We start from the raw sequence: 23,254 nt of genomic DNA, 5'->3' as shown, positions 1-23,254 counted from the left end.
CTGATACAATGAAAATCTTAGAGAGGAGTTATTATCATTCTACTGGTTAGTCATACAACATATTTTCCTCACCAGGTAAAATAGCAGTCGATAGATTGACTGCTTTAATCAAGTTGTGACGTTCTGTATAGTAACAGCATAAACTCAACAACGATGATAAAAAAAGTGGTGAAAGCAATTATTTTGGGAGCTCCTGGATCAGGAAAAGGGACAATTTCAGAACGAATCCTGAAAGATTTTTCAATGAAGCACTTAGCCAGCGGAGATTTATTAAGGTCTCAGATTTTAAAAGGAACAGGTTGGTGAAAGCCCTTAAGGCCCAGTTCTTGAACTCTGCTTTACCCCATTTATTATTTCCTCTGTCATGTTCCCTTCACTTCTTAATTTTGATACTCACATGTTGCGCTAGTATAAAACTATTTTTTCTGTTTCTCTTTTCTCAATATTGTTAAAAATCTATTTTTCGCTTTGTCAACAGCAACGTATATATTATTTCCCTAACGTATTTTTCGATTTTTGTTACAATTATATATTTCTCTTGATGCATAAGTTTTTTTAGGAAGGAAAAAATCTTTAGCAACCTGGTATCTGAAGTTGATTTTATTTCCACATTTTTCCAGCCGGTTTATAAACTTAGCAAAACTACTTAAAAACATTGCGTAAGGATGATAATAATAATTAACAACTTGTCATAAGTTTTCGTTTTTTTTCTTTTTTGTAATATATTAGGAGTCCTATACTTCGATTATGATCGCATGATAATCTGATAATTCGTAAAGTATTTATTATTATTATTATTATTATTATATAACATTGTTTAGTTATTTTATTGACATTTTAAAACACGTATATAATTTTACTCACATAGGTGAAGATTGCGTGGGTGTTAATTGGGACGTATTTCGTAAAAACAAAAGAAAAAAAAAACGCTTACTTTTCAACATCTGGTTATATTCATAAATCTACTACGTTGTCTATTGTATAAATATACACCTATCTTCAACAAAATCAACAAACACGTTCAGAAGAGAGAGAGAGAGAGAGAGAGATCCCCCCCGCAAAAAAAAAAAAAAAAAAGGAACAAGTACTTTCCGTGACGTGACCCAAGTTCAGACACCCACAACTTGTCCTATTGAGAGTAGGCAGGAATGGGGCATGCTGCAACGTCAGTAATTATGAAACAATTCAAGCATTACGTTGGCATTTCAATTCCAATTATGCATTTTATCAGCAAGCATGATTGTCCCTTTGGTTTGTCCCCTATAAATAAGATTTAGCGGTCCACAACGTCTTTGTATTTATTCTGGCTTACAGGCTGATAGATAAAAGTGAAATGCAAGTTCTTGAAGACAACACCCTGTTCTTCAATTGTTATAAGGAGCAAACAATAAATGCAATGTCCTCACATCCATGTGTGCATTTTTTCAGTTTCATGTGGCATTGTGAATTTGGGATGCACAAATTATTTACTTGCAACACACTTCAAAATTTTGTTGGTTAACTCCTCATCACCATTCATTTTATCAATCAGCCCAACAGAAAAGGGCATATTTTTCCTTCCCAGCAACACGAACGTAGTCCCCACCCACCTCTGTATCCGAAGGGACTCCACATTCCTGTTTGTTGACAGGTTACTCAGTCACAGTCAGATGGTTCCTTCTCATCCTAAGAAAACATCATCCAATTCACTGCTGTCCTCACTATTTATTTCCTGTGTAGATCTTTAGTCAGTTGTCTTGCAGAATTTGGTTTTGGGACAGTTTTCTGCTTGTGCCTTCTTTGAAAAAAAAATAAAAGGCAAAGGTAAAGCTAGATGGAGTTTTTAATCAATACGCAAAGAATTATAACTTAATACAAAAGGCTGGAGAGGTCTACAGAGCTTGTGGGTCTTCCCCTTCATCTGACTAAGATATTTTATGAAAAAAAAAAAAAAAAAACGAAAGAAAATATTGTTCTAGCTAAATCTTGATTTTAAGCTGACGTCCTCACTCCTGCACCTGTCACTGATCCCATAGTGTGTCATATGCCTCTCCTCCACATCATCATGAAAGGATACAGGGCAACGGGAGACCATCTCACTGTTATGTCAGCAAACATACATTTTCACATTTATTCGAGGTTGTGGCATTTCATATGCATTACTTGCAGTGTTTTATGCAGTAATGCCTTCATCAGTGTGCTCTAATCATTGACACATAGTGTTGATTCCACTCTGAGTATTCCTTGGAACAATGTCTGCATTAGCTAGCAACAACTGCTTTCATTATGTTCTTTCTCCACATTTTTCTTCTTTTTGGCTCCATTTTTAAAAATATTATTTAAGTATTGCTTTTGTTGTTTTTTTTTCCTTTATCCATAATATCATATTTTTGTGATGCAACTATATAAGAAGTAAGAAAAGTAAAAAAGAAAAAAAGGATGGTTTTCTTGAGAGGTAAATGTAGCATTCTTCAAAAATAAATTATCTTCGGTAAGAAAAAAAACAAAACATTAGACTAAAACAAGGACTGGTTTTTCTCTCTTGATTGAATGTCTTGTAATTATGAATTGTATATGAATTTAGGAAAGGCAAATGAATTGAAAGCATTTGTCATATAGCTTTTAGGAAATGAATAGGAATGTTTATCATAACATTTCTTGTAAATCCAAAACGTCCCTCCAAATACCCCACCCCCACATGCATAGTTACACACACACACACACACACACACACACCACACTACAAGTTAAATAAAATAGATGTATTATTTTAGGAAAGGAATAATCAAAGTGAATCATTTGATTTCTTGAATGCCCCTCCCCTCTACATTCAGTGTGTGGTGAATTTCTTTTCCAATTATTGTTGAGGGTCAAACTGTGACATGCATACACATATATATACCACAACATATAGACACACTCAATGTTATTTTACCAATATTGATTGAAGCAGAAGATAAGAGAGACTTAGTGACAATCAAAAGAAATCAATATATCCTGACACTATTTGGTTTTTCTCTGCAATTTTCACTAGCTTTTGAAATACCTGTTACCATTCTAACCATTCATTTAATAATGGCATTGTGTCAGTTAAATAACAAAGAACATTCACTCTGTAAATGAGTAAAGTATAATTAAGGACAGAAACAAATGTTTTCGTACTGATTCCTTCTATTATTACATTGTCATTGTTAATGATCTTTGAAACTTGAAACTCCAACAGTTTTTGTAGATGTCTTATGGGATTTAAAAGTAATTTTGATTAACTGCTACAGATAACAAGCAATGACCTCCAGCCTGTTTCAAATATTTCTTTAAAAGGTGGCATCAGAGTGTATGTAACATCTTCTTTTCCTACCACTCACATTCATCATCTGGATTTCAAGCAAACAATTCCTTTTAATCTGAAATGTTTTGACTGTCTCTAATTCTGTTATAAGTTTTGAAATGGTTTTGTGAAGTACAAATGAAGCTAGAGTGAAATATGCAAACTGTGTTCATGAAAGTATTGTCAACATATCTATATTAATTGAAGAGTGGCAGATAAGAGCATTCCACAAAGTTAATATAGACCCTTTTAGCAAGGGACCAGAACTGGCAGTAGCAGTTTAGTTGGCAGGAAAGCTTACAGGCATCATTCAATGGTGATGAAAACCTAGTATTTTTTTTAACAATACTAATATACAATCACTATACATACTAAAGAATTATCGTTGGGCCACTCTTCTCTCTATACACAAGCAACACAAAGGGAAAACATTCAGAATCATTACAAATATTGGAGACTCATAATTTTATATAATCTTTCAGAGCACTGTTACATATGTAGCCCTGTTAGAATTAGGTGCCTCTTCTGGGGCAGACAATACATTAGTATTTGATCAGTCGATAATCCTCACTTGCATCAGAGTACTGTTTAGATCCATGAGATAGTGCTACTACTGCACACATGCACAAAGATCCTGGACCATATCCAAAACAAGGCTATCAAATAACAAACTGTCAAAGCTAGTTTCTTCTCTGTGGCTGTACACCTCTGAACTATGAAGCTACCTCATACACCTCTCTCACCTTTCTCTCATCACCTCTTCTGTATCTCACCTGCTAGATCTTTTATCTAACGTTTTTTCTTAAATTCCTCAAAAATGTACCCTATAGGGGTCGTTCCAACCTGTGTTTTGTTTGCCAACATCAAATTGTAGATGTTAAAACTGAACATCAAATGTATAAATCTTCACCAGCCGGTTGGTCTTCAGAAGTCATGGGCATTCCTCCTTCTCCTCTACGTCTTCCTCCTTTTCCTGTTATAAACTTCCAACATATGAGAGGTAGGCTAACCAAGATACTCTCATGGAATGTGACCAAATAAGGTTTATTTCTCAACATAGTCCACTTTGCAGTCCACACACATCTTCCATTGGTGTTGCAGTGCTTGGATCCCATTGGTGAAGAAACTTTCATCCTGTTGGTCAAAATACTCATCAGCAGCAGTTATGTTGTCATCACTATGACTGGTTCCAAGCCATGTGTTTTTTCATGCTAGGGAACATGATAATCAGATGGGGCTAAATCAGGAGAATAAGGAGAGTGATCAACCACTTAAAAGCTACAGTCATGCACAGCAGCCATTGAAATCAAGGATGTACGCTAGAACATTGTCCTGGAACATTTGTCAAGTACATATATTATGCAGCTAGAGGGAAATATGAAACTGTGTTCAAGAAAGTGTTGTCAACATATCCATATTAATTGAAGAGTGGCAGATAAGAGTATTCCACCAAGTTAATATAGACCCTTTTAGCAAGGGACCAGAACTGGCAGTAGCAATTTAGTTGGCAGGAGAGCTTTTGGCAATTTTCCTGAGTGTTTGGTCTTGACAGCCTTTCATAACTGCTTTAGCAAGTTGGCATAGTACTCTCCATTGATGGTGTGGTCCTTTTAAAGATAGTCAATAAACACATGCCTTTTGCGATTGTCTTTTCGTCTCCGGTTCAAAGTGATGAATGTGACACTCATCTTGGGTTAGGAAACGTTCAAGGAAACAAGCTGGGTCTACTTCAAACAATGTCAGATTTTCCAATGATGTAATCAGCCTGGCATGCTTTGATCAGGTGTCAGAAGACATGGCACCCACCAAGCAGAAACCTTTATCATGCCAAGTTTGTTGTGCAGAATATTCTCAACTCTCTCATAGGATATGCTAACAGCATTGGCTATTTGATTTATAGTCAATCACCTGTTATCCATTACCATGTGGTGAACATGATCAATTATTTCTTTGGTGGTGGCATTTGCAGGACATCCATACTTAAGATTCTCCCTTTCCTCCTGAATTTGGCTGCCTACTTTTAGACTGTTGATAAAGCTGGAGCATCATCCCCTAATGTATCAACCATGTCAGCATGAATGTTGTTGAGGGCTAAACATTTTTTCTGCTGGTATTTGATAACAGCACAATGCCAAATTTTGTCTATTTTCAAGAGAAGTCACTACTAATTATTTTTGAAATATTCTTTGAACAGTCAGATGTCAGTTTACCTGGAATGAAACAATGCAGTTATTAATAAGAATAACTGAAATTAATGCATGCAAGATTTCACTGCTCTAGCATTACTCCTTTACAGCCAGCCTATGAAATTCTTAGCTCACCTCCATGTCACCCTGATCTCTATATATACATGTACATACATGCATACATCTGTATGGGCACAAGTGACATTTTACATTATAAGCATTAATCAAATAGGCCAGCATTAATGGAACTTGAACCACATAATTGTCTCTTGCTACTCAACTACATTAAAAATTACGCTGCAATTCCTCTTTCTCGGTATTTCAATTTATTTGAACCATTATTCTTTTCTGTTTCTTTAACTGTGTTGTTGTTATCTCTGTGAGATAAGTGGTCAGTGACTCAGTTGTACAGGACAGGGTAAACATCATATATCACTATATAGCAATTAATCTAATGTCCAATATAACGAGGTGTCCCACTTTGATCTGATGTTTACAACAAAAAAATAACTCCATTTATCAAATCAAGAATGAACTAACTACTGAGATTTGTGATATAGACTGGTATTGGATATTATAATACACACACACACGTGTATATGTGTGTGTGTGTGTGTTTTTAGATGTTATAGCTTATCTCATAATGAGCTAGATGCAAGGAAATACATCTAATGCTGACAGGATCTTTAACCAGCATTAGCAATAGCCATCATCAAGAAAGAATGAAGGAAAAATATGGATTAAGAAAGTCTGATAAAGAATCATTGATTCAAAACACTAAGGAGATAAGCTATAACCCCCAGCAACATGACTTTCTACAGGTCACACGCCATATGTAGAATAGATTCTCTCTCTCTCTCTCTCTCTCTCTCTCTCTCTCTGACTATCTGTGTATCTATCTATCTATCTATCTAATGGCACCGCGAGTGTCGCGTTGCTCTCAAGCAACTCTGCCGTCCGGGACCAATCTTGTGCAACTTTGATTCCACAAAAGCGTTCTATAGAGGATTAGTGGAGGGGAGGTGTGACGACGATCTTGGGCAAAATCTGGGCGTCGACGAGGAACACCTGACCTGCCTGTTCAGGACAACTTTCGGGCCGGGACCTATGGACAACCACCAGAGATCCCTGGCCTGGCAGTGCTATCGAGAAGCATTACCCGTTCGGGATAAGCTTTACAGGCACGGTTCGAGACACACCGGACTGACGTGCCCGAGATGCAGTCAGAGCGACGAAACCGTTCTGCATGCAATCGTGCAGTGTCCAAAAATTTCCGACCTGTGGGCTTATGCCGAACGGCTGCTGTCGCGTGTGGGACGAGTCCGCCTGTCAGCCGAGTCTATTGTGCAAATTGCTCCACCACCGTCCCTCAACAGGGAAGGCAAGGCAGTGTTCATCATACTGGTGGCCATAGTGAAAGAATGTGTGTGGTGGACCCGAGCGAAAGGATTAGAGACGAAAACTTACCTCTCTGGCCAATCGCTCATCAACTTTTTCAAGTATCACTTGAAAAGGAAGGTGAGAATAGAGAGATAGTTTTTGTCTCGTGAAAGTTTCATTAAAAGGTGGGTGAATGTAGCAAAGATGGTGCGTGCGAGTGACGATACCTCTTTGAGCATGATCCTATAAATCGAGAAAAAAAAAATTTTTTTTAAAAGAGAGAGAGAGCACTTCGCTCTCATGTGTCTAATCCCTGCTGAGGTTACCATGGTCTTTTCCGTAGGCTTTTCTCTCCATGGATAAACCTAATGTTACCCCATTTTACACAATTGACATTTTCTGTGATATACGATACCCCCCCTTTTTTTTTTGCCCCTACCGATCCCTTTTGATCGGATTTTTTTTTTTTTTTAAAGAAAAGCTCTACAGTTGTATTTGTCCCCTCTGTGTGCAGCCCTGTGTGGCTAATAAAAGAAAGTTATCTATCTATCTATCTATCTATCTATCTATCTATCTGCCTGTCTGTGTGTCTGTTTATCTATCTATCTATCTATCTATCTGCCTGTCTGTTTATCTATCTATCTATCTATCTATCTTTTTTTTTTACATGATCCCTTTTGATCAGAATTTTTTCCTCCTTTTCCTCTATTATCCTCTTTTTTTTTCTTTCGGAAAATAAAGCTTTACATTGTATTTTGTCTCCTCTGTGTTCGGCCCTGTGTGGCTAATAAAGGAAGATGTCTAGCTGTCTGTCATGTAACGTAATATAATGTCTGTCTTGCATGTTGGCAGGGATTAGACAGTTTGACAGGGTCCAATACACTGAAGGACTGCATTGAGCTCCAGTATCTACTTTGGTATGGTTTCTATGGTTGGCTGCCCTTCCTAATGCCAACAACTTTATAAAGTGTACTGGTTGCCTTTCTTCATGGCAGTGACACTAGTGAATTTGTGGATTTGCCAAGTAACTTGCAAGATAAGCCCCACCCACCTCAGCTAAGTGGGTGCCATGGTGTAATAGAGACAGAAGTGAGTTTATGTCAGGTGTTGAGATCTGAAATATGATAGAGGGACAGGAGCAGGTGTTTCGACATACATAACAACCCTACATTCCATAAGAGTGGGTGAAAATAACTGGAAAAAGAAATAAAGATGGTAGTAACAAGGTAGATTTAATTGGAAAAAGATCTTTTAGTCAGTTTAATAATTGACCCCAATATTTTCCTTGTGCCTTTTATTTTTATGTGACTGAAGGTTGGAAAAGTGAAAAATAACAAAAATCCAGACTGGATTTAAAGAAGGAGTATTGAAGATCAAATTTAAATATGTTTGGCAAAAGAGACCGATAGAATAAGTACTAGGTATCCAAAGAATAAGTCCTGGGGTCGATTTGCTCGACTAAAGGCGGTGCTCCAGCATGGCCGCAGTCAAATGACTGAAACAAGTAAAAGAGTAAAAGAGTATATAATGCATTTGAACTAGCATTTTATATATATTTTAGGCTAACCACATTGACATTTTTTTTTTTTCAAATTCATGGTACCTTTAACTTGCTAATATTTTTTCTCAGCCTCGAAGTTTTAAGCAAAAGAAAATATGATTGTGTGACACTCATAAATTTTTTTCCTCAATGGGAATATGGATATATACACAATTGTGTTGATATACATAACTGACTAGAAAATCTGAAAATAGGTCACACTGTCACATGATAACCAATTTACTTTATAAGGTGTATGCATTTTTATTACTGTGTATATGTATGTATATATGCATGCACACACTCGTGCTTACACATTCTAAAATATCTTTCCTTTCCCTCAAACAATGAATGAGAACAATTTTCACCAAACACCTGCTCTTAAGTTACTTGATAAACAAGTGACACATACATTATGTTTGATTTCCGTTCATGGTTGGCTTATTAAGACGTTATAGAATAGGAAAAGTGAGGTGTCAGCTTGTAAATGAGTATATAATTTTGCAAATGTATGTTAGTACCATTAAATGATATGGATGTACAAATACAAGAACACACACATGAGTGTATTATGCATATATGTGTACAAACATTTGTGTGTGTTTGTGTGTGTGTGTGTGTGCATGTGTATGTGTGTGTGTGGTGTGTGTGTGTATGGTATGTGTGTGTGTGTGTGTGTGTGTACTGCAGGTATGGCTTATAGGCACAGACATGACTGTGTGGTTAAGAAACTCACTTTCCAATGATGTGATTTCAGGTTCACTCATGCTGTGTGGCACTTTGGGCAAATGTCTTCTATTAAAGCCTTCTGAGTGGATTTGGTAGATGGAAACTGAAAGAAGCCTTTCGTGTATCTACATCTATCTGTCTACTTCTGTGTGTGTTACTGTCTCCTTGTCTTGACCTCAAGTAATAGTTGTAAATGAGCATCACTGTTATACAAGCTGTGTCCCTCATTTCCAATCTTATATGCAAACATGTCTGGTCTTGAATAAACATTACTTTATTTGGAAAAAAAAGGTGCCGGCTGGTGACAGGAACAACATCCAGCCTTTAAAAATCTGCCTCAATGAATTCTGTCTGATGCATGCGATTATAGAAAAATGGACATTAAAACAAAGCTGTTGATGATAATGATTATGTATATGTGACATGGATGTCTTTTACGTGTCAACTGGCATGGGTGCCTTTTACATGCCACTGGTACTGGCCAGTGACACTTAAAATGCACCTATGTTAGTGACTCTTAAAAGATAACCAGTAAAGTAAAGTTCTTTCGGATCTTTTTTAAAATGGGGGCCACATTTTTCATTAATGTTTTACGTAGTGTTTTTGTTACCGAAAGACTTTCAAACTTCGTATACTTATCTATTTTGTGTTATAGAACAGAAAAATATTTTTGAATTCGAATTTATTTCATGTAAAAAATTGTCTTATTTCGATAATTTCAACCAATCACTGACAAGTATTCAGTTGTTTATATTTACTCCTTTGGCTGATTAAGCCATAGCTTCGTTTTATTTGCTTTTTTCATTTTAAATTTGCTTTTTTCATTTTCTTTTTTTTTCTTCGTTTTATTTGCTTTTTTCTTTTTAAATTTGCTGTTTTACCCTAACCCTAACCCTAACCCTAACCCTATCACCGATAGAATTGTTTCAGAATCGTTTGTTTATGTAGTCGGCACTTAATGTATATCGGCTGAATGGACGTCAGTGATTGGTTGAAATTACAGAAATACGACAACTTTAACATGGAATAACTTAGAGATTTCTTTTTTTTTTAAGAAGACTAAGAGAAAAAGATGTTTTATATGACACATTCTACCAGTGTTCCAAGTTTCAAAGTGTTTCGTTAATGAAAAATGTGGCCCCCGTTTTAAAAAAAGATCCGTTCTTTCTTGAGTCACAGACTCATAAGGCCACTTTCCTGGTTTCCATGGTGTATAAATTTCCCACCCAGATGGGACGCTGGTCCATCATAAGATTACCCATTTTTGCCAGCTGAGTGGACTGGAGCAACAGGAAATGAACTGTTTTGCTCAAGAACACAATGCATTGCCTGGTTCAGGAATCAAAACCACAATCTTATGATCATAAGTCCAACACCCTAACCACTAAGCCATGCACCTCCGATAAAAGACACCCAGTACACTCTGTAAAGTGGTTGGTATTAAGAAGGGCGTCCAGCTGTAGCAACCAAGCTAAAACAGACAACTGAAGCCTGGTGCAGCTCTCCAGCTTACCAGCTTCAGTCAAACTGTCTAACCCATGCCAGCATGGAAAACGGACATTAAATGATGATGAGGATGATGTGGGTATCTCTATTACTGGTTTCAGCCCCATACTGTGGCAATGTGTTTAAAGCTTTTGTTGATCTGTGGAGCTCTGGACTTATTTTAGCCTGCTACATATGGGCTACATTTGCTACATTTTAGCCTGCTACATATGCTACATATGGGAAGGCGGCGAGCTGGCAGAAACGTTAGCACACTGGGTGAAATGCCTAGCGGTATTTTGTCTGCCGCTACGTTCTGAGTTCAAATTCCACTGAGGTCAACTTTGTCTTTCATCCTTTTGGGGTCGATTAAATAAGTACCAGTTACGCACTGGAGTCGATGTAATCGACTTAATCCGTTTGTCTGTCCTTGTTTGTCCCCTCTATGTTTAGCCCCTTTGTGGGCAGTAAAGAAATAAGCCTGCTACATATGTTTCTTGATCACTAGTGACAAGACATTACATAAACAACAATATTGGCTTTTATGGTAGTGTAATCATAAGAATCGTTGTCAGGTCAGGGATCTTGTCACAGGCTGATGAGACCTGCTGCTGGCACCATGTGAACCAGTACTATCTCTTCCATGGTTAGGTTGTTGGCTATGAAACTAGCTTCCCCATTTGAGTAGCCTGCTGCTCTTGTAAGGATTGTGTCCGGACACTCAGGAGGACTAAAAACAAGATCTGTCAAAGGGTGGATGAGCTCCTTGTGGGCCAGCGACCATCCAGTTGGGGAATGCAATGGCAAACCACCCCAGTATCTTTTCCAAGAAAAACACACTATGAGGAAGTTAGAACAAAGTAACGCTATGGCTTCAACCAATGAGAGAACTAGCACTTAATCGGGAAGGCTTTTGTTGTAGTGTCAATAATGCATTGTAAAAGTATATAATACATGACCAATCATAAGAATAGGAATGGGTTAAGTCTACAGAAGTTGTGCTGAAATGAAGAATGTGTGTGTGTGTGTATGTGTTCATTTAATGTCTTTTTCCATACTGGCATGAGTTGAATGAAGACTATTTGAGGTAACATTTTATGGCCCGACATTAGTTTCAACCTGACCTGGTTTCTTCAGTGACCCATGCCTTAGTCTTTCTGAACAAAGCCAAAAAGTGCTCGTTCTTTTATAGCAATTAGTAAACAAATCATCTAACTGGTTTATGCAAAAGCTAGCTGGGTTAGAATTAAATTAATATATGTGTTTGAAACAGCTTTGGATTAAAGTACCAGTGTGTGTACACATTTATAATGTGTATATTTAATAGCATGATGGCACATAGCCTAGTGGTTAGATTGTTGCAATCATGATTGCAAGATTATGGTTTTACTTCCTGGATTGGGCAGTGCAATGTGTCCTTGAACAAGACACTTTATTTCACATTGCTCCAGTCCACTCAGCTTTACAATGAGTAACTTTGCAATGGGCTGGTACTCTGTTCAACAGGAATGTTAGGGTGGTCACATTTAAAAGCTACGGTAGTATCAAAAAGTTCCCAGACTAGTTATATCTAATAAAAAGTAACCTATTTACCTAAGTTTGAACATCTTCTTCGAAATAGTCACCTTGCACATCAATACGCCAGTCCCAGCATTCCTGCCACTTTTGGAATCTGGCCTGAAAGTCATTTCCTGTAAGTGAGTCGAGGACCTTCTGCAATTCACTCTGGATCTCAACAATGGTGCTAAAACAGTGACCTTTGAACTGCATTTTCACCTTGGGGAAGAGATGGAAGCCCACAGGTGCTACATCTGGTGAACAGGGCTGGGGTGTAGAAGTAGTACCATGTTGTTTTTGATGAGAAATTCATGACTGAGGAGAGCTTAGTGACAGAGTGTATTGTCACTGTGAAGAATCCAGTTCATTGGATTCCACAGATTAGGTTGCTTTTGCTGATTGCCCTCCCTCAAATGCTTCAGAATGTCACAGTAGAACTCCCAATTAATGGTTTGGCCCTGGGAAATGTATTCTCTATGCTCAATACTGCAAATGTCAAAAAATACGATGGGCATGGTCTTGATTGAGCTGTGGCTCTGTCATGCCTTGTTAAGTCATGGTGATGAAAACCTCTTTCATTGTGACAACTGCTGCTTCATCTAAGAGATGTACCCATAGACACAACTTGTCACCAGTGATGATCTTCAATATGAAGGATGGATCATCAGTAGCACACTGATGGAGATCTTGACAGACTTAGTGCAATGTTCTTTCTACTGAGTGGTCAGTAGGCAGGGGACAAACTCGGCAGAAACACACTGCATGTTCAATTCAGACGTTAGGATTACCTGCACAGACCCATTTAACAGATCAACGACATCAACAATGTCATTAATTGTCCTCCAATGATCCTCATGCACAAGCTGATGAATTTTCTCCACATTTCTGGGGGTGACGGTCATGGCAGGTCTTTGAAATTGCTCATTGTCTTCCAGGGATGTTCTTCCACTTTTGAAGTGCCTGTGTCACTTGAAACATTGTGTACGATCCATTGCCTCATTACCATAAGCTTGCCAAAGCATGCTCAATGTCTCTGTAGCAGACTTCCCAAGTTTAACGCAAAATTTCAGGTTGGCTCTTTGTTCCAACTTTCTGTCCATGACAAAATTGCAAACTACAGCATACATGTGATCACAGAAACTCAAATTTCACAATTTGTGAAGTAAACATAGCAATGTCACTTGGCACACTGCCTCATTAAGGTCACTGCTACCTCTCAGTGTGTATGAAACCTCTGTGTATGCTGCCATCTGTTGGTGCACTACAGAACTAACCTGGAATCTTTTTGATATCATCTGTATAACAATTCAGGGAAGTGCATTGTGACAAGCAATGTATGACAACACCCAATATTCTGGTTGATACAATGATACAGTAATATTTAATACCAGAAATTGCAGTAATGTTGATATTAATTATGATGGTGGTGGTGGCAGTGTTGGTGATGGTTATAATGATGTTGATAATGATGATGATGATGAAGAGGAGGATGAGGATTATTAAAATCTTACTAATGGCTCAGTTTCTTTATCCCTCAGATATTGGAGTCTCTGCAAAGAAATACATTGACAAAGGTCAGTTGGTACCTGATAACTTGGTGCTTCAGTTGATTCTTGAAACTGTACAACGCCATAAAGATGATACATGGCTCTTGGATGGTAAGTCTAGCTTTTGCATCTTTTATTCTGTTAAAGCACATTATTTAGTTAATGGTTAACCCTTTAGTGTTCAGATTACTCTGTTAAATGTAATACTTTTTCACTCAAATTGTTTTGAATTAATCATGCATTATGTTATAGCTTTGAGGTTTCAATGATGTGATTGTTTATTTTTAGAATGTCAATGTAGGTTAGGTGTGAGAGGCTAGATATTGCCAGTTTGAATATAAAACATGTAGAATATATTGGGGCGGATATGGCCGGTTTAAACACTAAAGGGTTAATTATAACCAGTACTGATTTTGTTATGATGTTTCATATCTGAGACACCAGATGTAAACAAACAATGAGATGGAAGATGAAAAATGCGTAATGGATGTATATGCCATATTTTGAGAGTTTTTGTTCCTTCATCAGCATCCATCCAACCTATTAATCATCTACAAACACTTTGTTTAAACAGCCACTAAATATAATGGTGTAACATTATTGGATATACCAATTTTACATTTTAACCATATTCCTGGAAGCTGGTAGGTAAATATTAAAGACCTGTAGGGACACAGTATTGTAATGCAGTGTAAAACTCGTGGATCTTATTTTCATCTGCAAAACGTTGAATTTCTGCAGCTTTGTTGTTCCACCAAGTGTTCTGAATCTGCCTAAGTCTGCTCTGGCATTCCGAGCGAAGATCTTTCCAATTCTGGAGGTGTGTGTTGGACCTGCTCGAGAGGTAGGCATCATGAGCCCGGTTTTTACTTCTGAGAAGAGGGAGGATCTCATCAGCAGGTTCATCAAATCAGTCAGGATTTCGATGTCTAGTGTGTCCTAGTTGTTCGGTTGCGACTGAGGAGATCAGGGAGATATGTTTGTCCCGTATATCATCTAGCTCTTCTTGGTTTACCGAGGTAGGATCGGGGAGTGGGAGAGTATCCAATTTGATGGCAAGCTGATCCTGAAAGAGGCCACAATTCTCAGGATCATACAATTTCGTGGTGTTCAGTCGTTTGATGCTGTCGACTTTCGGCTAGGGGGTCAAGTGTTGATTCTAAGCTTGGAGTGGATAAGGTTGTGGTCCGTCCAGCAATCTGCTCCACATATTGTGTGAGTATGGAGGACATCGCCCATGTCATGACGACAGACAACGATGTAGTCTAGGAGATGCCATGTGGGTGCATCCATGATGTCTTGTAAAGGGCCTAGAAAATGTGGCTCAGATAAAGCTCATCCTCACTTACTCAACTGAGTAACTGCTCCCAGTGAGTCATCCCCAAACATGCAGCTGAAACCAAGCATCAAAATTGAAAAAAGAAAAAGAAACCCTCGAATCTCATCCTTGCATGTTGGAATGTTTGCACCCTCCTTGATGATATTTCACATGATGTACTGGACACTCGATAACCCCCATGGTGCACTGCTTTTGTAGCCACCGAACTCAAGCGTTACAATGTTGACATTGCTGTACTCAGTGAGACTTGTTTCTCTGATGAGGATTCCCTCACTGAAGAAGCTGGCAGATACACCTGGAAAGGACATCCCTCTGGGATGCCCCATTCGCATGGGGTTGGTTTCGCAATCAAGAACAGCCTATTGCAGAAAATTCCTGGAGTACCCTCCTGTATCAGCGAGCGCCTGATAACAATCAAAATCCTACTTTCAAACAAATGTTTTCTGACAATTCTCAGCATTTATGGACCAACTCTCAACTCTGATGAAGAGATAAAAGATGCCTTCTATAATTCTCTGCATACTGCGTTTTGGAACATCTCCCGATCAGACAAGATCATACTCATAGGTGGCTTCAACTCCCATGTTGGGTGTGACAATACCACTTGGTAAGGGATCCTTGGTCCTCACGGCACAGGGAAAATGAACACTAATGGACAGAGACTTCTCACCTTCTGCTCCGAGTATGACCTCTGCATCACTAACACCCTCTTTCAACAGCGGGACATATATATATATATATATATATATATATATATATACACACACACAATATGCGCAAGAGCAACCTGAACACATTTGTAATGTTTGCAGTTGGGTCTATTTGTCCAAAGCTGGACTGGCTAGTTATATGAGATTTCATGATGGCAAATAACCAAAGGCTAATTATGCACAGATCTTTCCTCAGGTATTTTGTGTCAATTCTGTGATAAAGTATTTGGGTCTGCAGCAGGTGTGAAAGGTCATATGAGAATGCACATAGACCAGGTTAGCGTCAACAGTAAAGTCAAGTCATTTGTTTGTCACATATGAAACAAAACTTGTAAAAGGAAGGTGGTTCAAAGAACCACATGCATGCTTAAGGGTGCACTTTATAAAATTAAAGAGAGGTCTTTCTGTAAATAGGTGGCAATCACTATATATGTCTGTCTGTCTGTCTGTCTGTCTGTCTGTCTGTCTCTCTCTCTCTCTCTCTCTCTCTCTAATTTTGGATAAATTTTGATCAGCCACTTATTTTGTAGCAAGACTGTGAAGGAAAGTATCTTGTTTTAACCTTCATCCTTTAAATCTTAATAAAGTCTTGCAAATGTTTTGCATAGTACCATCACCAGTGCTTTTTATGTGGCACAAGCACCAGTGCTTTTTACATGGCACCAACACCAGTTCTTTTCATGTGGCACTAGCAGTTTTTACATGGCACCATTGTTTGTAGTTTTTATTAATGTGATTCTCACTCTGTAAAAATTTTCTTTTTTGCCAACAGGTTTTCCAAGAACTCTAAATCAAGCAGTCACTCTAGACAAAATACAACCGATTAATTTTGTAATCAACCTCAATGTTCCTTTTGATATCATCATAGAACGAATTAAGGGAAGGTGGATTCATATGCCAAGTGGTCGAGTTTACCATACTGAGTTTAATCCACCCAAAGTGAAAGTAAGTTGTTTGAATCTTTATAAATATATTAGAAAGAGCTTTTATATATTGGATCCATCATCATCGTCGCTATCATTGTCATTGTTTTACATCAACTGTTCCATGCCTGCATGGATCAGATGAGTTTATGCGGTAGCGATAGAGTTTTCTATGGCCTGATGCTATGGTATTATCCAAATAATTCCAAAAACAAGGTGATCAAAAATCAAAAAAAGCAACACGGATTTTAAAGGTTATTGCAGTACGCATGTTTCATGCTACTCCATTTATTTAAGTAATCCGAGCATTACATTGAATGCAAAATGCAGAGCAATCTTCAGCTGCACAAAGATATAGAAAATTTACTGAAAATTTCATTTCAGCAGAATGGACATATTTACTGTTGTGACAAACATTTCAAAATCTAAGTGGGGAAAGAAGAATCCATAAAAACCATCTTGACATAGCCAAGGCTAGCAGGCTAGTAATTGATTCAAGGTAGAATTCAAACTGTCTCTGATTTTATTTGTTTCTTATTTAGTGATTTAAAGTGTAAGGGGGCAATCAACCTTCCACTTATAAGGAAAGGGAAGGTGTAAGCATTATACATGGATATGGTTGTAAAGATTCCTCTGGTCGTAGTGGCAACACAATTTTAGGTTGAGGTTTTTTTACTACTATCATAATGTAAGGGAAATTTAACATCATGCATCGAGGTCAGCAGGGCTTTTTCTTTCGTCTGAATAACGTATCAGTATTGTTTTACCTATACTAAGTATGGAAAACTTATAGATATCAATATTAGCTTAATGACCTAGATGCTTAATGTGTGTCAAGTTACGTGTGCATTTTGTTGCGTGCTATGCACGTGTGTTTGAGCATGTATGTGTATGTGGTTGTGTGTATGTGTGTATGTTTATGTGTGTGTGTGTATATATAGGTACATGTGTCTGTATGTGCATGGGGTTATGTGGGTTAAGTATCTGTGCATTCCTGTGCGTGTGTGTGCATTTGTATACGTGTATGTGTGTACGCACATGTATGCGTGGGTTTATGTGGCTGTGTGTGTGTATGTATGTGTGTGCACGTGTATGCACGTGTGTGCATGTGTCTGTGTATGTGTGTGGTAGGTAATTGTGCATTCATGTGTGTGCATGGGTGGGGTGTTTTTTCGTGTTTGTGGATATGTATGTATGTGTGCATGTATATACAAATAAAAATTATAATAAATTATAAAAAATAAGGTTGAAAGGGGATAAAGGAGAAGTTAATACAATATAAAATGTGCAATTAAAAACAAAAAATGAAAAATGAAATAAGGTTGCTATGTTGCAGGAGCTGTAGAGGCAGTCAATAGGAGGAGGGCATTGTGTTTAGTCTGAAGGGGATAGTAGTTCATAGATTAAAGATACACCGCTGTTCTAGGCAGAGTCACGAGTGTGTGGATCCGTGATGCAGAGCGAGGCCAAAGACGGAGATGATAGAGGGGGAGTGGTTGGCCAGGCGGAAGTGATGGGCGATGGGAGTGTTTGAACGTAACCGAACATCCCTTAGGTGTTCGGTGAACTGGTCGGCCAGTCAGCGGCCCATCTGACTTACATATAGTTTACCACAGAGGTTGCATCTAATACAGTATATGAGGCTAGAAGAGGTGCAAGAGAAGGAATTAGTTATGCGAAGAGTGTGCTGGTTGGAACCAGTGAGAGAAGTAGTGTTGGTGATGAAGGGGCAGGTGTGGCATCGGGACAGCCTATGCTACCTCTGGGAAAGGTATTCAGTGGACACTGATGAACAAACTGGAGGACTTGGACTATGCAGATGATCTCGTGCTACTGTCACATCGCCTGCAAGACATTCAAGATAAGGTAGACCACTTGAGAGAAACTTCACGGTGAGTGGGCTTGAGGATCAGCCAGGAAAAGACAAAAGTGCTGCATATCAACAACAAGCAGGAAGAGCCAATCAGAATCGAGGGGGCACCAGTGGAGGACGTTAGTGAGTTTATCTATCTTGGAAGCAAGATCAGCAAATCAGGTGGATCAGACGAGGACATCACTGCAAGAAGCAAGAAGGCTTGGCAAGCCTTCGCTATTCTTCAGCCGATATGGAAGTCCACTGCCATTGAGAAGATCAAAATGAAGGCATAGAGCTGTAATTGTTGCCTGCTCATTAAACTTTAGGTAAAATAAAATGTCATTGGTACCCATCTATTCTCTGTCCTCTGCCCTGTGCAAGATTATTTCTTTATTCCTTTTATCCATGAATTAAAATTTGAAGATATCTTGTCTCCTTTTTAGGGAATTGATGATGTCACTCAGGAACCTCTCGTCCAAAGAGAAGATGATAAACCAGAAACTGTAAGGCATCGTCTAAATGTCTATAAGGAGTTAACTCAACCAGTTTTGGATTTTTACAGGTAATGATGAAGAAATTATTATTATAACGGATTGTGTAGAGTTGGTGAGGCCCTTGATCCTTTTGGTGTCAACCTGCCTGAGATTGGTCCTGCTTCTGTGATGGAATCTTTCTGTTTAACCCTTTTGTTACCATATTTCTTTTGAGATGCTCTGTGTTTCTTTCAATTAATTTTAACCCTTAGAACTCAAAATGCTGGTGCACCAGCCTATGCCAAGGCCATATATTCCCGAAATTTCTGTCTACTGGCACTCTACATCTTCATTTTAATATACGTTATAACAATAACCACTTGAGTCACTTAGCAATCAATCAGCAAGCGTGTTATTTCAGGTTTTCGGCATACATGTTCTATTGTGGATTCCTTATTTCAAACTTGAATTTTGCCGAGGATGTCTACAAAACATGTCAGTGCTGAAGTAGCACTAGCTCAACATGGTTGGGTATAAGCTTCTAGCATAGCCATGCCTTCAGATGTATCTTTGTATTGAATTACAGCATGAAGAAGCCTTCCAGGCCAACTCAGTAATACAGGCTTCATTAGGATATTCCATAGTTGTCTATAGTAACAACTTAGCTTTCTACTTTTCTTTGTTCATGCTTCTCTTTTATAAAATAGAACTGGTGCCTGATTTCAATGCTTGAAATTACATATTTGTTTCTTATCTTTTCTGTCTTTATAGAAAGAATCAATTACTGGAAGAATTCACTGGTAACTCAACACCAGAAATCTGGCCCAAAGTTCGACAATTTATATCAACTAAAATCGAGCCAGTCCAGAAAACTGAATATAAGTAATTGTTTATGGAAATAAGACTTCTTTTGAAGGAAAAACGTTATTGATGAATGAAAATTTTTATTCTGTAGAAAGCTTTTTATTCTATAGAAAATTTAAACACTCGTCCAAATTCCATTTCAGTGCCACTATATTTTGTATACATTTTATTCTATTTTTGTTTTTTTTTATAATTTTTTTCTGAAGTATATATTAAGGGTCCAAACAGATTTGCTAACCATTTTTGTAGATTTGCTAACCACATATTATACATTGTTATAGTTTTTATGGAACAACGTGATTCTTTGAGAAATATATATATACAAAATTATATATATATATATATGTAATTTTTGTAAGTCATCTTGCCAGACATTCAAAATTTTGTAAACATTTTTTTCTGTTTTGTTTATGAAATCTAAGTAAAACAAATGTGTATTTTTAGAGATCAGATGAAGTGTATTTTTAGAGATCAGATTTTATTTAGCTTACACCGGTAAATGGTTCCAAGTCATGTGACTAAACTCAAAAAATGACATATCACAAGTAAAAAATTTATCTTATATTTGTTTTAACAAATAGTTTGTACATATTTTCACATGTATCTTATTTGATCTGTTACTTCAGTATTGGGTTTTAGGTTTTTATGCTTTCAGATATATTCACTGGTTCTGACATATTGTCTGATCAATCGACTGAAGTTGAGCTTCCTTTTTTTTTTCTATTAATTTCTTTAAAAAAAAATGATGTAAACTCAAAAAAGATACAACTCGAAATGATGTAAGTTGAGGCATGCCTGTATATTATTTTTACAGAGAGATTATTCTGATTTTATATCAGTAATACCAAACCATTACCATATTGGTCTTCTTATTGTCTATTCCTTGTCATTACATTCACTTATCTTACTAATACTTTTGAGAAAGGCATGAGCGTCATGCAATCTCATTTCAACTATAAATATAGATAGCTTTGTGTGTATAAAAGATTGTTGTTATTGCTATTATTGTAGTATGCAATAGAACAAAAGTTAAAGTTCTTGGAAAGACAAAAATTGGTTTTGATGTTTTGATTGACATAATCTTACCTTATTAACAACCCTGGGAAAAGCATGACGTCACAGTATATCATTTACCTCATTTCTTAAGATATAATTATCTTTGTTCTCATTCAACCTTATTGTTATTGCTGTGGCAAATGTTGTTATAAGAGGTACAATCTCACTGAGCCAAGACTGTAGTGTGATTTTAGTTTCTGGTTGAAGCCATTCTATTTTACTTCTACCATTAGTGCCCTTAGGAAAGGCATGCACCTCACAACTTCTTATTGTCTGCTTTTTTAAAATGTGGGACGCATGTGCTTTGTGGAAAAACTACCTCTAATATTCCATTGAATGTTATCTCTCTAATGAAGTAATTAAAGTTACAGTCAACTGGGCTTCAGAAGAGTTTAAAAAAAATTTTTAAATTTTTTATATAGTACCAAATTTTGAAGTGAAGAAAATGCTTATTGTAAGAATTCTAGTAAGGGATTGGTACACATGTTGTCAATTTTGGTATGATTGAAGTTAGTTTTGATTTATACATAATTCAATCTCAGACAGTATAGATGGCCAAAAATAAACCCTGAAATGTATCAGGTAATCATTATGACTTTGTTAGGCCAGCAACAAGTTATTGAGTTTATGAAGATTGTTTAAATCTACATAATTGTAAGAAAGCATGAAAATGTATGTTTTGTAGAAGAAAATTACAGAAGCTATAAAACAGTAAAGTAAATCCCTTAGACATTACTGTTGCAAGTCCTAGGATTCATGGGGTTAGTTATCTGGTTTCTATAGTGTATAAGTGACTGAGATTACAGCATTTTCACTGAATGGGATGCTAGTCCATTGCAGAGTTGGTCATTAACAAATGAATGAACTGGAGCAATGTGAGATGATGTTTTTCTCAAGAACACAATGCACCATTGGTCTGGGAACCAAAACCATAATCTTATAATCATGAGTGCAACACCCTAACTACTAGTCCACATACCTTCTGCTATAAAACTTGACAACTATAGTAAGACTAAACTCAAATGTATGCAGTTAATGAATGAGGCAAGTAGAGGAAAACTAGAAATTCCTATTGAGCTGTGGTCTGTGACACTACTGTATGTAATTCATAGAGATTTATAATTCTGTTTTTTTTTTTTTTTATCACTGCTTCGAGAAAGATCTGAATGTCTGTTATACAATCTTTTTTTACATTCCTGTATAAGATCTGATTTGTTTTTCCTATGACAGGGATTATTATTATTCAAAGATCTTAAGGCAGCAAACTGGCGGAATCATTTGTGCAGTGGACAAAATGCTTAGTGACATTTCTTTTGGCATTATGTTCTGAGTTCAAATTCCACTGAGGAGAGGGCAGTTTTGTTTTTGATCCTTTCATGGGTCAATAAGATAAGTTGATCACTGGGGTTGATGTAAGTGACTTACCTCCTCTCTCTAAATTTGCTGGCCTTGTGCCAAAATTTTAAATTATATTAACAGTGTTGAGCTGATATAACCGTTAGCATGCTGGACAAAATGCTGCTAAGTATTTTGTTCGTCTTCACATTCTGAGTTCAAATTCTACCAAGTTGACTTTGCCTTTCATACTTTCAGGATCAATATAACAAATACCTGAGCACTGGGGTCAATGTAATCGACTAGCCCCTTTCCCCAAAATTTCAGGCCTTGTGTAGAAAGAATTATTATTATAGACTTAGCACCTTCTGAGATATCCCAAGTAGACAATTCCTATTTCGTTATGTAAGTATATTAAATTTTTTCTCGTGGAATTGTTTTAATGCAAACAAAAGCTTTGTGTAACGCCTGATTCAAGCTTTCACTGAGACTCTCCGCAAAGTTGTATAAGAAGTATGGCAATGGGTCTAGTTTAGGAATAAAATGTTCTATTCCTTATGTCTTCCTAGCTAAGGCTAACGATAGGCTGATGATAAATACCTTTTAATATAGTCATATTTCCTTAAATTGTTTTACTAAGGTAGAAACTTAGGAGCCTAATCTATTATCTTATATAGATTTTCCATCCATTTTGGGTGACTTCCTTGATTTTATACGTTTGCATATTATTTATGTAATTTTTTTATATTTGTTGAATGCGTTTTCAATCATTAACCACTCAATCATGAAGCCAAGGATTAAGGAAAACTAAGTTATGTCCCTTAACTAATATATATATGAATATATGGAAGTTGATTTATGAAGTATGAATATTGCTTGTTCTTGGGCTACAAAGCCAAGAGATAAACTACATGTATACACACACACACATACATACATACATACATAATATATGCATATATATATAT

At 37.1% G+C, this 23,254-nt stretch overlaps 2 protein-coding genes across 2 annotated transcripts in view; one reads left to right on the top strand and one right to left on the bottom strand.

Annotated features, from left to right (window-relative positions):
* Nucleotides 1-1,097, bottom strand: part of LOC106874655 (pumilio homolog 3) — a 31,813-nt gene extending 30,716 nt beyond the window's left edge. Inside the window, exon 1 of the mRNA XM_089355440.1 lies at nt 935-1,097. Coding sequence (XP_089211566.1) covers nt 935-944 — 10 coding nt within the window. The 5' untranslated portion in view covers nt 945-1,097. The remainder of the gene's footprint in view (nt 1-934) is intronic.
* LOC106874656 (GTP:AMP phosphotransferase AK3, mitochondrial) lies at nt 7-23,254 on the top strand. Its single transcript, XM_014922453.3, has 5 exons — nt 7-298; nt 13,723-13,842; nt 16,553-16,725; nt 19,002-19,120; nt 19,803-23,254. Exons 1-5 carry the CDS (start codon nt 154-156, stop codon nt 19,915-19,917), a joined length of 672 nt encoding a protein of 223 aa, XP_014777939.1. The 5' UTR covers nt 7-153; the 3' UTR covers nt 19,918-23,254.

The sequence above is a fragment of the Octopus bimaculoides genome, chromosome 7 (assembly GCF_046866305.1).
Source record: "Octopus bimaculoides isolate indiv1 chromosome 7, ASM4686630v1, whole genome shotgun sequence".
Classification (NCBI taxonomy): domain Eukaryota; kingdom Metazoa; phylum Mollusca; class Cephalopoda; order Octopoda; family Octopodidae; genus Octopus; species Octopus bimaculoides.
The sequence above is the reverse complement of the archived record's forward strand: the minus strand, read 5'-3'. Positions and strand labels throughout refer to the sequence as shown.